Source organism: Otolemur garnettii, unplaced genomic scaffold (genome assembly GCF_000181295.1).
Source record: "Otolemur garnettii isolate 467f Iridium unplaced genomic scaffold, OtoGar3 scaffold00055, whole genome shotgun sequence".
Taxonomy (NCBI): Eukaryota; Metazoa; Chordata; class Mammalia; order Primates; family Galagidae; genus Otolemur; species Otolemur garnettii.
The window spans coordinates 11,405,726-11,423,570 of record NW_003852450.1 but is presented as its reverse complement, the minus strand read 5'-3'; the positions used below and the strand labels follow the sequence as shown (position 1 = coordinate 11,423,570).

General features: G+C 31.8%; 1 protein-coding gene across 1 annotated transcript in view; it reads right to left on the bottom strand.

Annotated features, from left to right (window-relative positions):
* DENND1B (DENN domain containing 1B) overlaps positions 1-17,845 on the bottom strand; it is a 249,432-nt gene that overhangs the window by 112,281 nt on the left and 119,306 nt on the right. Inside the window, exons 8-11 of the mRNA XM_023514559.1 lie at positions 15,201-15,281; positions 11,983-12,042; positions 10,298-10,351; positions 7,353-7,463 (exon numbers count right to left, since the gene is read on the bottom strand). Coding sequence (XP_023370327.1) covers positions 7,353-7,463; positions 10,298-10,351; positions 11,983-12,042; positions 15,201-15,281 — 306 coding nt within the window. The remainder of the gene's footprint in view (positions 1-7,352; positions 7,464-10,297; positions 10,352-11,982; positions 12,043-15,200; positions 15,282-17,845) is intronic.

The window sequence follows — 17,845 nt, the reverse complement described above, 5'->3', positions numbered from 1 at the left end:
CCGAGCCGTAAAGTCTCCCTCTTTCTGAATAGTGTTCCATGGCAATGATATAGCATAGTATTTTTTTTTATTTATTTATCATGAGTTGATGAGTACTTGGGTTGTTTCCACATCTTGGCAATCGTATACTGAGCTGTGATAAATATTCTAGTGTAAATGTCCAAATGGTTATTGTTTTAAATTCTTTATATTAGACTTTTATGGTTCAAATTCCAATGTAGTTTTATAATTGAACCAAGACTGATGCAGAGGCTGTGACTTCATCATCTTACCTGTTGAATACTTCCTGGCATGAGTCAAATATTCCATATATGAGGAACAATTCAATGAATGAAAAAATTAAAATAGTAAATTTTCTAGTTAGGACTATGTGAAGAATGAAAGATACCAAGTTCCAATATACCCTAAACAAAGGTTGTTATTGTAACAAAATTTCATGAAACAAAAGAGTTCAATCTTTCCTAAGAACTTTATACTCCAGGCATTATAATTTTTGCATACATGTTTTTAATTATTAAAATTTTCAAGTAGAAAAAAAAATTCTCAATGAGAAAACTGCTAAACACAAATTCTTTAAAGACAATATCTAAACAAATTACCCTCTAACTTTTAAATTTCAAAATTAAAAAAAAACTTTAACTGGCAGAATTGTTCAAAGAGACAAGTATCAAAATGACAAATCAGAGATATATTTCTACTTGTCAAAATATACTTTCTACTGTATTATTGTAGTACTATTGTATTGTAGTATTTTCAGTATCAGATAAACACCTCATTTTTTACATCATAATACAATTAATAAAAGTTTTTATTTTACAAACTTTTCTCTGTAATATAACTTAAATGATTAAGTTTATTCTTAAATACATGCACAGAGATACCCACAAAATCCATGGTTTTTAGCTTTTAAAAAGATTAATATCTAACAAAGGAGCTCAACAAATTCACTAATAATTGCAATTTGCAAAAGGAATATTCTAAGTGGCATGGTAGTTCAAAGATGAAAGATGTTATATAAGTTACACATTAAAAAAAAAAGTAGGCTTCTGGAAAGCAAACCAGATTTTGAAAAACATTCAGAGGCCTGGAGGTGGAATATTAAAGACACTTTTGAAGAAGAGCTAAAGCACTGTTTCAGGCATTCACTTGCAGAATTACTGCTAAAAGTTTACTGTGTATAGGGATCATCAGTGTCCTAAGAGGTGGATGCATTATTGTGACTGCATCAGATAAAAACCCACCCAAAGAAGTTGATTGTGGAGAGATCTGAGTAGACTATAACTAAGGGAAAACTTTAGGAAGAAAAGTCTGGGATCAGATGACAAATAGTTTTTACTAGATTTAGCAGTTTTATAGTCAATGAGTCATCAATAGTTGTTTTTAATTCTGAAGGATTAACTGTACATAGAATAAACCTAAAGGATGAAAAAAAATGGAAAGTCCAAACAGAAGATAACTTTCAGCCCTAAAAGTGGTAAAAATGCAGGATAATGAGGGGTCATCAACTAGACTGGGCAAAGACAAAGAAAAATAGCCACTTCAGTGTGGGTGATTAGAGTGAGAAACTGAAGCTCCCCAAGGAAGGCATACTACATAGGGACAGGGGCACAGTTGGAAATGAATTTGGTCTTATAAGGCAGTCATTGTAAAAGGCAAAACTGCAGAAAAGTTCAAAACACATACTTTGGAGTCAGGTAGAACTGAGTAAGTCACTTATTAAGTCTACAGTCTTAGGCGATTCAGCTCTAAGTTTCAAAATTCACATTTTTATCTGTCTACTGTGAATAAGAATTGTACATGCTGTATAGTGAATTAAATTAGTTTAAGTAAATTGTTCAAAAAAGTACATTATAATATATAGGGTAAAATTATACATTACCACGATCATCATTGTTTTATCTAAATGAGGATAACATGAGCATTCAGTATATATAACCTAAAAATAATATTTTCAGGAAGTGATAACCACTTGAACTAAGAGAGCGGGCAGTTGAAATGCAGAATAGGGATCAGAAAAGAAAGTACTATGGAGGTAGAGGCTATAGGATTTAGGTGAAGAAGATAGATAAGAAGGAGGGGTATTTACCAAGTTAGCCCTACATAATAGAAGAAGGAAATTATGGGAAAGGAGAAACATTCTGTTTTGGAAATACTGAATAAACAATGAGTTAAACTGAAGCACAAAACCTAAAGAAGCTCATCAGGAGAGAAAAACTTGCCTAACTGCAAAATGAAAAAAAAAAAAATTGTAGCATGTGAAAACATATACTAGTAAATATATCAGGTACATTTAAAAATAAATACATTGCCCTCTCAACAGTATTTTTACTAAAGAAACATGAATAATACATATTTTTCTTACTGTTAATTTGATAATCACTACCACCACAAAAATTATCATTTTCCTATATAAAAAAATACTTCAGTTAACACTGAAGGAAGGGTATAGGGAAAAGAAAAAAGAAAAAAAATACAATAAACTGAAATCATCCAAAGTCATTTTTGTGGGTATCAAAGTTATAGGAACAAAGCTTATAGAATCTAGAGGAGTCACAATTTAATGTTAAAAATTTTAAGACAATTTTTAGAATAGCAGTATATATGTCAAATAATACACTGGTAAATAGAATTACTATCTACAATTTCAGTTGACATAATTGGTAGCTATGAGTTGTGAGAAGAATTGAGAATCTAAAAATTGTTCTTAGACTGTCCTCTTCCTGAGAGGTCCTAGTAATAATTCTTAACTGCACCACTCGACTGCAGCTTTAAAAACACAAGGGGCAAAAATACACTTCCATAACTTTAACTAGGAAGAAGGCCTGGGTAATCCTTGTTCTCTCACCAACTGTTTATTTAATTCTTAATCTCCAGAAAGGTTCTCTGCGCATCAGGTTTCAGATTAAACGCTGATACAGGTGGCACCATTAAGAGACAAATCAACAATATGTACAATCTAGATAAAGAGGTTAAAATCTTCTGGACTCCCTCTTTCAGTCTGACAAACCCTATAAAATCTACATTTTAGTAGCCAGTGTTTCAGAGATCATAAGATTTCTTTTTGCATATGCCCTTGATGGCATTAATGAGAGGAGTGAAAAGCATATGCTGAAATGCCTGGGGGCAATTATAACAAAGGAAGAAATTACAGTTTATTAACATAATTCCAACACTCCCAGCATATTGCTTGCTCTAAATATTCCAAAAATAACATGCACTACACAACCAAATCCCTGTAACTAACATGCTTATAGGTTTTCAGAGGGTGATATTTACCAATTAAATATTGGTCAAAACAATAGCTAACATTTAGACATCTGCTTTCAAGAGAAGCATCCTTTCCACCTGCTTCTATAGGCCACAAAGATACACTCTAGTTAACATATTACTGACAGAATGATGAGAAAGCTCCTGTCAGATGCTGGCCAGCCGAGTGTTTGAGACAAAATGCATAGCCCCAGCTGACTAGTTAGAGAAAGTCTGGTGAAGTACAATTATAGAGGCATATGACAAGGCTTCATGCCTGACTGATTTGAGAACCAGTGACATGGCTTTAAACAGCAATCCTCCGAATCTATGGTCACAAAACAGCAATAAGTCAACTGATACACCCTTGTAATAACATGATTTATTCCTTTGCTTTGAATTCATGAGACACTGATACGATGTTCTGCTTGTCTACCAAGATTCACTTGGGGTTTAAACATCTAGGGCCTGCCTACAGCATGCATAAAATCAATGTTCTTGTTCAGTTTGACTAGAAACCTTTCCAGGTGTTCTAGACACAGATATTATGTTCTATACACACAATATATGTGTGTATAAGTCAACAGAATAAAAGCAAAAATGATTATGTTCCAATTCCTTAATCTCAAACATGCAAAGACATAATAGTAGGTTCTAACACAATACCACATTTTAAAATATGAAGGGGAACCCATAAAATTTTAAAATATAATAAAATTCTAGATATATTTACTTATATATCTTAAAACTAAATTTTTTACTTTAAAGTTTACCTTTACAAAAGTACAAGTTATAATTTTTTGGCTACAAACAGCACCTAATAAAGAAACTCTCAAACCAGCTGATTGCTACCAGAGAATGACCACTGAAATCTGCAGCAAGCTGTAAGGCTGACAGTATGATTCTATTATAACCATGAAAGCATCATGATGGCCAGAGAGTAAATAACTGAGACGAACACAATTCAAGCACTATGACTGTCAAGACACCTCAACTTACATGTGGTCTCCCAATAAATAAAATTTTTACTCTGTACTTTAAAAGTGAAAAATGTGTAAAACACAATTCCTTACATTAATAGTAAATACATTATAGGCTCTATGGTACATAAAAAATATAAGAAGAATGCAAAAAGCTTATGATCAACTATTCTTTCCTTTGATGTTTCAGAGATTTCACTAAACTCCTCTTAAGTAGTTTATTTCTAATTTATGTGATAATACTAATCCTTGATCTTAAGTGTTACTATGCATAGAATTTGGGGGTTACTACATTACTCTTCAATTGAAAAAAAATAGAATTTTGAGATTTTGATAATTCTAAAATATTGATATTCTTACTTTTCTCCAAAATTGAAAATATATTTTTCAGCATGTAAAATCATACACATTTAAAGGAGTAAGCATAGGGAAATGATACAGTAATGTCAAGGAATAGGTATTAGTCAGGGATGCGAGGAATTATTTCTTTCTTCTTATACATCTCAATGAGATGCTGAGAAATTCAGTCTGAATCCTTTTGTATTTTTATGTATTTCATTTTCTGCTATCTTTAACTCAGCATTAAATCAAAACCATTCTTCCCCTTTCCCCTCCTGAGATTCCTCATTTTTAAACATGTTTTCTTCAAGATTACAAAGTATATTTCTATAGAAATGTTGTTCTCAAGATTAAAAAAATTGTACAAACTGTCTTTGTACAGCCCAAGGAACTAATTCATATCAGTATTAATTTATGTAACAAGTATTGATTATGCATACACTATATGCCAGGCACTTGGGGAGGAAGAATTCAGTAAGCAAAGTCAAGTCCAAGCTCTCTTGGTCCTTAGATCCAACTGGATGAGACAGATAATAAACAAATGGACCAACAGCTAGCTCTTACATCATATGGTTATGGATATGTAGGGTAATGGATAAAGTGAGTCTGTGTGCAGGGTAGAGGGGGAGTTATAGGTTCTTTCTTACATAAAAGCTGGTGATAGAGGTAAGGTTACTCTAATGAGGTAGTATTTGAACAGAGATCTGAAGAAAGTGAGGGAGTGAGCTATGTGAATGAAGTATACATAATCTGCTCTATTTATGAAAACATTAGAAATAAATCTAAGTATATCCCTTTGAAAAACACTGAAGTTTTTGTTTTAATTTACATCTACTTCTTAGCGGCTGGGTAGCCTCTCTTTGACTCAGTTGTTTCATGTGTAAAGTAGAACTATTAATAATCTTGATATAGGGTTGCTATAAAGATCAAGGAAACACATACATAGTATATACGAAGTGCTTAGAATTGTATCTGCACAGAATAAATGTTAAATGGTTATTAGGAGTAATTTTTTAAGAGTCTATATCTGTAGTTTCGAGTAAAAATTAATATGACTATCCTTTATATTGGACTTAAAAAACAAATGGTTATCATAATGGCTTGGTATCATTCAGGGAGTTGTTTCCTATGCTCAAGGTCAACTTAAGATCAATTGTTTATGACGGTTCATGAAAACTCGATGGTGATGGCCCCTCTAAGTTACCAGCTCTGTTTTGGTTCACTCTCTGGGGCAGTTGAGCTGATAAAAAGAAACATAATTCAAGTTCTCTTTCATGATCTTCTTACCCTTCTTATGAGGGGGAGCTGCTTTACTTGAATCTATCTTTAATAATTCTTTTATATATAGTATATAAAAATATATCTGCTATAAATTCTATGCATAGTAACATTTAAGGTCAAGGACTGCTGCCCTAACATAAATCAGAAATAAACTATTTAAGAGGAGTTTAATGAAATCTCTGAAACATCAAAGGAAAGAATAGCTGCTTCTAAGCTTTTTACATTCTTATATGTTTTACATACCATAGTGACTATAATGTACTTGCTGTTAATGTAAGAAAGAAACTATGTTTTACACATCTTTCATTTTTAAAGTACCCAGTTAAAATTTAAATTATTGAAAGAAGACATATAAGTTAAAGTGTCTTAACATTCATAATGCTAGAATTTTGTTTGCTTGGTTATTTTCTCTTTGACAATTGCAATTTTTCATGATAACACCAGAATCATACTTGTTAACCTTACACGCTTGCTGTAAGTGTGAATCAGGAGTCCCAGTGTCTCATAACCCATCTCCAAGAAGCTGTTTGGCCTTGGAGGAGCTATTTAATGTCTCTAAAAATGTCTTTCTTACTGTTAAATACTAAACAGATGTCCTTGAGAAACCCTAAACTCCTTCTACTCTAAAATGATAAAATATTATGGAATGGGGTGTTTATTTCTACTATAGGAAAATAAAACATTTTATTAATTAAGCAAATTTATGAAGAAGCAAACTCATGCAATATTGAGCGACAGTTTTTAATAAAGACCTCGTAGATTGTTCAAAACTATAATTTGATTTGTATTAAAAATTACAAAGTTGAAAATATTAAATTCTTAATGCTTTAAAGAGAAAAAAAATTATGGTATCTAGCAAAATACTTTTGAATATCTTCCTATGACTAAAGAAAACTCCTTCTATTCTCAGTGCCTTCACCACAGTAATGAACACCTTCCAAAAGAACGTTTTAGTGAGTGCCATAAAACCTATAATTTATAAAAAAAAACGCTACTTTGACTTTTAAGTTATTATCAGTGTGAAGAGCTCCTCCAAATCAAACTATTATAGAATCTACTCCCAAACCACTACTTGGCAACAAAGATGAATCTACCTATTACCAGGTTAGGATAGCAGCTATTATCATGGGCCCTTGATTTCTTTCAAGTAGCTCCAATGGAAAAAGCCACAAGTGAATAATAAAGACCTCATAATAGCTCTTAAGAATTCTTTATATGGTAGAAGGCACTAAAATGAACTCTGGAGAGTTAAAAAGGAAAAAAAAAAAAAAAACTCTCATCTCCTGATAAGAAAAAATAATTAACCTGACTTAATGCATCTGAGAAGGCCTCCTATAAATCAGACTTTTGTACTTCAAGAGCCAGATTAAAACCATATATCAAAAAAGTATGTAGATATTGTCTTATAAGTAGACATGGCACACTTCTAAATCTGCAGAGGTTTTTAGGTCTTTTTGTGAAATACTCAATACACGCTTCTTAAAAGGGGAAGTGTGAAGTACTCACAGTGCTTAATTTGCTAGAGGTGATGACGATACGCCGTTCGTGCAGCATGCTGGCATACAGTTGCAGCATATTGTTCACATCCACAGCAACAAAGTACTCTGTGAGATTTCTCTGTACAAGTGAAAAATAATTGTGGAAGTTACAGCTCATCGGGAATTGGGAAAAAAAAAAACATGTTATATGCTTACCAGAAAGTCTTAAAGTTCAAAGGATATTATTAAAATGCTATTCATTACAAAATTAAACATAATATTAGTAAAAAAAAATTTAAAAAGATATTTGATCTATAGACTATCATCTAATATTGTTATGATAAATCAATCTTGCCCCAATTCCTATTGTGCCTTAAGGTATTAGCTGATGATAGTATCCAACCCTTACAGTCAACAGAACATTTAATATTCCCATGTCAAGCTCATCTCATTCTTCTCAGTATTTTATTTTGATGCTTTCTAATAATATACACAATGTTTCTTCATGAAAGCACATATTTTTAAAAAATGTACTATTTAAATGTAATAGTACTCTGCTACCACACAGAGAATGTAAAAATCTACCTTTTTTTTAGTTTTGAGACATAACCCTACTCTGGAAAAGTGTTTCTTGGAGGGTGATCAGAAGGATCATATAATTCTCACCTTCCCAGCCCCCACCTCCCTGAAGTACTTGAAAAGAAGCTAATCTCCTGATATACCCCAAGCAGGATATGCTGAGTTGTCATCTTCAGAGTAGGGCCCTAAAAATTCTGCTTTTTAAACAAATACTCCCAGTGACATTTCTACCCACTGATGCTTGAGAAACCACTGCCCTGGTACATACATTTGAATCTTTTCATGTTTGCCATTCATTATGCAGGCAAAATCATAATCTAATGCTACACATATGTACAAAGTACCCAAAGGATGAGATGGATTTATGAGGCAGCCGTTTGGTTTGTTATTAAGGAAAATCTCTGATTTATACCTCTGTCAGGCTTGCTTTATAGCAGTACAACCAAATGTAATCTGGTGATGTTCTGAATGAAGTCCTCAATTTAGCTCTTTAATTATTTCTCCACTTCAGAACAAAGTCAGGATATGCTACAATAACTTTGACTTTTAGATCCTCTCCTTCTCATTACTTATTATTTAACATTCTGATTAAACTTAACACATGAAAATGCAACAAATGAGTGAAGAGATTGAATAATACCTGATAATAAACTGAAATTGCATAGTATAAGGTCCTAGAAGGCTAAAACTTTTAGCTGGGAAAGAAAGCAAGAAATTCAATTGTTGCTTTGATTTCCAAAGACAGAAATTTCACCAGTGCAAACTGGTAATCATGAGAGAGCTTATCAATCTGGTGAATTTAGAGAAGAGAGGTTCATTTTTTATTTTCTCTATTTGAAGTTCATCTCACCTTCTAGTTCAATTCATCATATACAAAATTAATAGCATTCAATATTAATATTTTTCCTATAATCTTAAAGATACTTTTTAGATGGGGAGCTATTTCTCAACACAGAATGCTGCCTTATGCTTTAGATTTATTTCCCCCTAAATGGGTCCTTTTACAAAATAAAATGAGTTAATTGAGATGTAAATGTTTATCCTCCATGGCAGTTTATCCCTAGAATGCTTATTTCTTTAACACTATCAAAGCAATGAAATGGTCTTTTTAAAAATGTGACATTTGGTAAATCAAGTTATGATATGTTTATTAGTAAAAGTAAATGAAAGGTAAATAGGAAAGAGAATAGAAAGGAGTAGCTTTGAGTTTGCATTGGAAACTCTGAAGTAAAGGGACCAGGATCACAGCCTCAGCGTGTCAGTCAGCCTTAAGGAAAACGCAACAGGGAACAGCTGGCCCACAATGCACTTTAGCCAAGACTTCAGAGCCCATTATGTCACTTGAGGGCTCTGATGGTCTTTCTCAGGCCCTCCTTAAGAAGGACGTGATGCAAAGTCTTTCTATAGGGGTTATCTGAATTCATCTGTACTAAAAACACCACAGATTGTCTTGGTTTGATACCAGAAAATTTACAGTTGTCTCCATGGATTCCATTCAGCACCCATGCACTTTTGGAAACCAAACACTGAGTATATTATAAAACAGAAAATTCTGTTATTGGAAAAACAGAATTCTAAAGAAGATAAGAAGTATATCTGGAAAAACTATTTTGCTGTTGATCTTTCTTTCACCTTTGATTGAATTATTTCTACTGATTCACTTTAACAATCCAAGAGAAGCTGAAGAAAAACTATGTACAGGAATACTTCCCTTTCACGGAATCATCCAAAATCACAAAAGCATATTTGTTACTTGTACTTATTCATGTAATTTGTAATAATTACTGAAACAAGGAAAATATTCTTTGTATAGCTACAATGAAGACTCAAAATAAAATGCAAAATGTATCTATTTGCATAATTCCTTATAATATTCCTCAAGCCTAAGAAAATCTGTATTACTTTAAATTAAAATCAGGAAATCAAGTATGAGACAGCTGAGATTTGAACAGAATTATATACACAGAATCTAACATACTATGGTCATTTCATCAAAGTAATTATTTGTGTGAAGATAGTCTCATCACTAGTATTCTTCCTCACCAACAGAAGCCATCTCCTGAGATAGCTACTCTATCGGACACAAGGAGGCTCAGGACCTAACTGAATTTATATGATCCTTCCTAACTATTCAAAATGACAGAAATAAGTTTTCTCATATCATTGTCCTTAATTTCCCTTATTTACAACCATATATTAAGGGAGTAAAAGAGCAGATACATAAAGAAATAAAGAAAATAATACCATTATTACTTATTCTCCACAATTTCTCATATACACAGATAATTACAAAGTATCCTATTTTTCTATACAAGAATCCATAAACAGTGAGACCAAAGTAAATAAAATTCATAATGCAAGTAGAATAATTAAAGTAGAAAATAGAAAACTTACACTCTCAGGTATTGTTGGGAGTCCAGTTACATCAGGGGCAATGAAGTAGGAATGCTAATCAATATAAATAAACCACAGAAGAAAAAGAGTTAAAATGTGGGATGTTACAAATAGTTTGGGATAGAAATAAGAAAAAGTATCCTGACTCAATTAATAAAGGTCACAGAGTAACACTCAGCATTTGTTGAATTTGAGAGAATCTTAAATGAGTTAGCAGATTTATATGAAATTTAACAATAAATTTCTCATACAAAAAGTTAAGTGTTGGTTAAAAAATTTCACTTTAACATTGAATAGAATTGAAAAAAGAATCCTAGGAAAGTTTTAAGACAAAAAAATAGTACATTACTGAAAGGGTTTTTTTATATGTATATGTACATATAAATAAATATATTCTTAGTATAAATTTAGGTAGACTGGGAAAAGTATGAAACTAAAAAGGTTGAGTTTTTCATATATATAAAATACATAAATACATATATATTCTTAAAATACATTTAGTGTAGTTAGACTAGAAAAATAAACTTGCTAACCCAAGAATATTATCAAAATCTATCAAGATTCCTGAGTTTTTATGGTAAGTCACAACAAATTGTTTTTGTAAACATCAGCCACTATCCTAAGAATATAGCAATAGAACATAATTTTTAAATGTGTTAAACTTCTTTAGAATATATTTATCCCAAAGTATGACCTTCATACATCTGCTAAACAAATATTAATTAGCTCCAATAATGTTCAGGGCAGTGAAACAGCTCATCAGAATATTTATATAAAGAACATATTGTGTATATGCCTTCACATTCCCCACAGTGTTCCCAAATTTTACCACCTAGAATCAAAGTACAAACAATCATTGAAAAATGGTTTATTTTCTGTTCATATCCATCTCCAAAATTATTTTAACATGATAATCGCATAAAGACATATTTAATACTGTCTTACAATTAAAGGTTGGGAAAAAAACATTCTAGCCATATTTGAGTGCAGCTAGTCAGAAGTAGTCAGAACAAAGCCAGTTAACACAATCCTAATGTATGATTTTCCAGGGTAGAAAAACAACAGGAGATAAATGACAAGATCTTTTGATATAAAATATCACAGAAATCTCATTCTGGAATATACTTTAAAATTATTACTATGGAAAATAAAAAAGATGCATAAATTGGATTTCCATTAGCTACACTGATTTTGAAAGGTTTTTTTTTTTTTTTTGAGACAGAGCCTCAAGCTGTCCCCCTAGGTAGAGTGCCCTGGCATCACAGCTCACAGCAACCTCCAACTCCTGGGCTCAAGTGAGTCTCCTGCCTCCACCTCCGAAGTAGCTGGGACCACAGGCGCCTGCCACAACGCCCAGCTATTTTTTGGTTGCAGCCATCATTGTTGTTTTGCGGACCCGGGCTGGGGATTCGAACCCGCCACCTTGGGTGTATGTGGCTGGTGCCTTAGCTACTCGAGCCACAGGCGCCGAGCCATTGAAGGGATTTTAATAGTGCGTATTTCATAAATCTATGCTTTAAAAAAATAGTATAAACAGAAAATAATATTCCAAATGATTAATTTTCTTAAAAGAGTCAAATCGTCATTTCCCAAAGGACTGGAGTGAATCTTAAAGACTAGGGAAAGAAGTAATTATTTTTCTGATTTAATAGTGATTTTTTTGAAGCCAATATCCTTTAACTCACCGGTACTACATAGAGCTGATCTTTCACAACTTGTTCACTGGCAATAAATATTTCTTGGTTCTTATAACGTACGAGAGAAAAAAATGAATATTTTACTTTCACAAAGAAGCTTACACAACCAATTGCTGTGTATTTGAAACAAATCCATGTAGCCATTTTAGCTACTGAAAAATATTTGAATAACATTAATTATAAATGTTATTTTAAATGCTGATTTGCTAATTTTATGCTAGAAAAATACTAAAGGGAGTTTATTTTCATAATATGAGAATGGAGAATGCTGTGGCTATTGAAATGCAGTTTCTGAAAAACTACTTATACTAGACATTTATTTTTCATAAAATATCAGATATTCTAGTGATTACTATCCACTAATTGTTGATGGAACAAAAACTTCCATGATCAATTTTAACCTGGCATCATAAAACTAAAACTTCTACTAGTAGTTAAAAAAACAGGCATTCTAGTCTCAAATTTCCCTCTTATTAACAGCGTAATTATAGGCTTTTAGTAGTCTGTTTTTGACATCAAATGAAATTGTTAATAAATTTTACAAAAAGATAACTAATCCATTTTACTAATATACTAATACTTAAGATACTGCAGCTTAAAAATAGGTATACAAGATTTGAAAACTGTCACAGACTATTAATTCAAAAGTATATTAAAAAGGTTAATTATAAAAATAACATATGTAAAAATAGAACACAGTCACTCAAATACTTTTAACAAGATTATTTCAGTTACAATGAAAAATATCTTCTCCATATAAGAAGAAACTTCATCTGAAATTCAACGAATACCTGAATAGGTGGTATATCAAGACTATTACAGAATATTGAGATACTACTATTTTATATAACTACCTAAACAATTTTCTCAAAAGGTGACACACTCTATGAAAAAAAAGGATTATCAAAAGAGATTACCTTTCTTACCTAACATCACACTTTTAGTAGCTGTGACTTTTAAACCAAAATCTTCCAGCCTTAGGTAAAGAGGTCTACAAATCTCTTTGTGATTCTTGTTAATAAAGGTAAAGTGTTTCTACATCCAATATTTTCAAGATATATCTTTGAAGATATATCATTTGTACCTAAGCAAATATAGGTGTGATACTCAAATTTAGAAAGAACACATCTGTCTTTCTCTTTATCTTCATTATCTCAGCACCTATATTATCCTGAACTCTTTAACAAAGCATTATAATCACTTTATAAACATAATGCTTTCAAAGAAATATGTCTTTAAAAAAAACCCGGGAGGATGGAGGGAGGGTAATTGGTGGGACCACACCTACAGTACATCTTACAAGGGTACATGTGAAACTTACTAAATGTAGAATATAAATGTTTTAACACAATAACTAAGAAAATGACATGAAGGCTATGTTAACCAGTTTGATGAAAATATTTCAAATTGTATATAAAACCAGCACATTGTACTCCATGACTGCATTCATGTACACAGCTATGATTTAAAAAAAAAACCTGGACTTTTGTTTTCCTTGTCCTTTCTGCTGCATTTCCACTAACCATAAACCTCACATTCTTTTGGCTGAGCTTCTCCTTAACTGCTCTGTCCTCTAATTCTTTCGCTGGACCTCCTTTCTTCTTCTGTATAGCCAATTTGGGTAATTTGACCTTAGCTCTGCTCTATCTTCTCTACATTCTATTGATTGAATTATTTCTGTGTCTGTGTCTATTATTCTGTGTCTGCCAATGATTCCCAAATCTGGGTTAAAAATTCCAGGTTGTCCTTAGCTTTCCATCCCTCAATCTCCAAATGACTAGTAAACATTTCCATTTTGGCAGTGGTGTAACAAAAGTGGATACAGACACAAAGCAGGAGAGATCACAGGAAAGAAAAATCACAAAGTGTGTGACAAGAGGGTTCGCCAAGGTGGAAACAGCACTAGTTCTACACTAAAGACGATAGTCTACCAGAGGCTTTAGTGCAAAAGGAAAGCATGTCGACTCAAGAAGCTGAACAGAATGTGTCCAGAATAAAGAATCGATTCAGAAAAAAGTAGGGAGACAAGGAAATGCAAAGTTAGACTGAAGCTGGGAAGTGGATAGTCCTGAAAGCCTATACCAAAGTTTGTACAACTGCTACAGAGAATGGGGAATTATAAAAGATATTTAGGAGGGGACTTTATATAATTTAAGGAAGTGTAATCTGGTAAAAGGAGTGGAAGGAAAGACTCTAAGAGCTATTCGAAGTACTAAGCATCTGAACTAGGGTGCTAACAGTGGAAATTTAAAGAATAGAATGATGTGAGATAACATTATTATTAAATGAAATTACAGGAAAAACTTTAGGCAAAAATAAAGTTATTAACAAAAAATATATATAAGGTTAACAGTTTCCTTATCTTGCAACTAGGCAAAAGGCCTATTATTACGTTACACATTTTGAGTTAGTTTTTCCTCTCAATTTCTCTTGCATCATTATAATTTCTTCTTCTTTGTTACAAGTTTATTTTTATTTCATAAGAAGCAAAATCAATAAATTTTAAAATTCTATCTTGTACACCAGATCAATGAAGACTAGTAATGAAAACTTTAGTATTTTGTGAACATGAATTTGAACGTTTACCACCACCACCAAATGAGTGTGCTTTTAGACATAGATGTCACTGTTCATTGAAGATTTCAATAATGCAGTATATAATCTACCCCACCAACAAGCCTATGTTTTGCCAAACTTCAACTGTTATTTCCAGTACTTTGTGATTACACTGGAAGATGTACTAAATTACAGTGAAAGAAGAAGGAACTTTTTAACCAGAATTGAATCACATACAATACACACCATTTTCTATTCTTACTGAATACTGTTTTCATTTTAGTTAGGGTAACATGTGTATATTCCTTTATCACGCACAGATTTCATCTGAAAAATCAATGTAATCAATGTTTCTTACAACCAAAATGTCCTCACAATTTGGTTATTTTTAGTTTATAATAAATTTTTCAAATTTTGTAACTTAACAGCTATAAAAATACACACCTAATAAGTAGTATCATAGTGTATCCAGCTATGATAGTTATGTCATGCCAAAAGTCTCATATTATTATCTAATAGTAGTACTAGCATTGATGTTTTCCCGGAAGCAGAGGTGACCTGCTAAAAAATTAATTTCTTGAAGATGTATGTGTTCTTAAATGAGAAACTGTTATGACTCAAAAAAAAACAATTACTGATTAAATACTTACCACACTCAAATTGACAGGGGTATTTGCCTTTGGTACTGGGTGGTTATACAGTGATTTGAGAGTTTCATTCAAATCATTTTCCTACAGCAAAATAAAAAGTACATTTTATAAATAAAATATATATTGAACAAATACAGTTAAAACTACTTGATAAAATCATCCACTGTATCTTCCCACATTATACCTTTTTTATAAAAAAAAATTCCCACAGAAACATTTCTAACAATGGAAATTGAAGTTTTTTGAAAAGTTTTTTTTTTTTTTTTTTGAGAGAATAAGTCTCCCTCTGTTGCCCAAGTTAGAGTGCCATTGCGTCATCCTAGCTCACAGCAACCTCAAATTCCTATGTTCAAGTGATTTCCCTGCCTCAGCTTCTAGAGTGGCTTCTAGATTAGGCACCGGTCAATTCTTGTATTTTAGGTAGAGATGAGGTCTTGTTCATGCTCAGAGTGATCTCAAGCTCCTGAGCTCAAGCAACCTTCCTGCATCAGCCTCCCAGAGTACTAGGATTACAGCCGGGAGCCACTGTACCAGGCTAGAAATTGAAATATTTTAATCTAATAAATATGGAAAACTATTTAAACCCTTTTATCCAGAAGAATAATGGCAGTATTTGCATTTAGTATAAATATAGATTTAGAAAAAGTTATTATAAAACACACTAATATTACAAAAAAAAAATTATCTAAATCATTAAATCTAAAAACAATGAGACTGACTTAAAATATCAATAAAACTTTTTATCATATCACAGCGTTTTCTCATTCTTCATTTTCATTTTAAAATACCAAACCTAATTTTTAAGGACTAGATACAATTTAAGTAATGTATTACTATGCAGTGTAAAGGTTTTTCTAAATATTCTTTTTATGTAGCTACCGATTATGACTTGACCCATAATAAATGAGATTAAATAAAATATACCACAAATCCACTTTATAGGCTCTGTATAACAGTAATTTACCTAATCCCTGTATTATAGGACATATAGAATTACCTTAAAGTTACATATAATTATGGATTATCTGTGACACATTTCCTCCTTATCCATTCACTTTTACTAAATTTAAAAAACATATTGAAGTGTCATTTTTAGAGTATTACCAAACTATATGAATTACTATTTCTCTACCATATATATTACTATAAGGAACAATTCATTCTAAACAATTTCAATGTAGGATACTAATGGCAACTGATCTACTCCTGAAAGTCTGGGGCTTTGTTTCAAATTAGAATGTTAAAGAACATACAAAAGATTTTAGTTGATTTACCAAAATCATTAATTTTTATTCTTACAATAGCTTATTCTCAAATATAATCTGTTATCAATGTTTACCATAGTGCCTGTGTTAAAGCCACACTGAGCAGACAGTAAACTGTCTACTCTATACCAAATAACTGAACTCTACCTACCAAGGCTATTAGAACTCAAAATACGACACCCATGAAGGTGTTTTACTCCAGAGTCAGTTAAATTTTTTTAGAATACTGTTAGTTTTTTTAATAAGTTGAAAAAATAAATGATTCTATACTGAAAGGCTAAAAATAACTTTTTCCTATAGAAAAATTTAGGGTGATAAGAATGACGTTCTTTCTTACCATATCTCCATCTAAAAAGATTCCATCTATAATTTTGTCTATGATTCCTTTAAAGTACTGAGATACAGAATCTAGTTAATAAAATAGTCAACATATCTAGAGTTAGTTTCCTGTCATAAAATGGGGATCAAAAAAGTAAATACTAGAAACTTCCTAATATATTTATATTTATTCAACAACTTTTTACTCAATACCCATTTGCTATTGGAGATACTGAGATAGAACAGTTCCACCTCTTAACTATTACTTTAGTTGTATAAATGGAGAATTAAAAGCCAAAGTTAATCAGTGCTGAAAAGCCCCAACAAGCATTACTTAACTAAGGTTAGAGTCAAAAAAAAAAAAAAAAAGTATTAGAGTAGTATTTGTGTTGAATTTAGGTTTGTTTTAAAAATACCTAAAAATACCAATAATGATTAGTGAGTGATCTATAATCTCGATAGACACGAAGTAGAGTTGTGTTTTGGGAAATTTAAGTAGTTGAGAATAATTAGAGAGTACATTATGTGTAGGAAGGTAGGAGTAGATTAAAACAGAAAGACCAACAGCCAGATCATAAAGTTCTTATATGTCAGGCTACATAAAAGTTTAAATTTTATTCTAATAAAAAGGGAAGCTGTTGAGAGATTATAAGAAGTAGGGCAGAGCCTGTGGCTCACAAGAGTAGGGCGCTGGCCCCATATATCAAACCCAGCCCTGGCCAAAAAAAACAAACAAACAAAAAAAAAACCTGTAAAAGAAAAAAAAAATAGAATAATCTACTTTCAGAGAAAGTTCATTCTTGAAGATCAGAAAAAGGTGGTGAAAAAACAAAGAGTACATATAAAATGCCTGAAAATAATATCTAGAGAAAAGAGAATATACTAGAAGGAACATCAAAATTTATATGTAGATGAAGTGGAAAGGCCCAAGTTAGAGGCTGAGGACATAGTTTTCTTTTTAATGCAATGAGCAGTCAAGGAAAATATAGTTTTAAGACTGAGAGAGTAACTAAATAATAATTAAAACAGATAACCAGAAAATGAAAAAACATCTTAAATCTG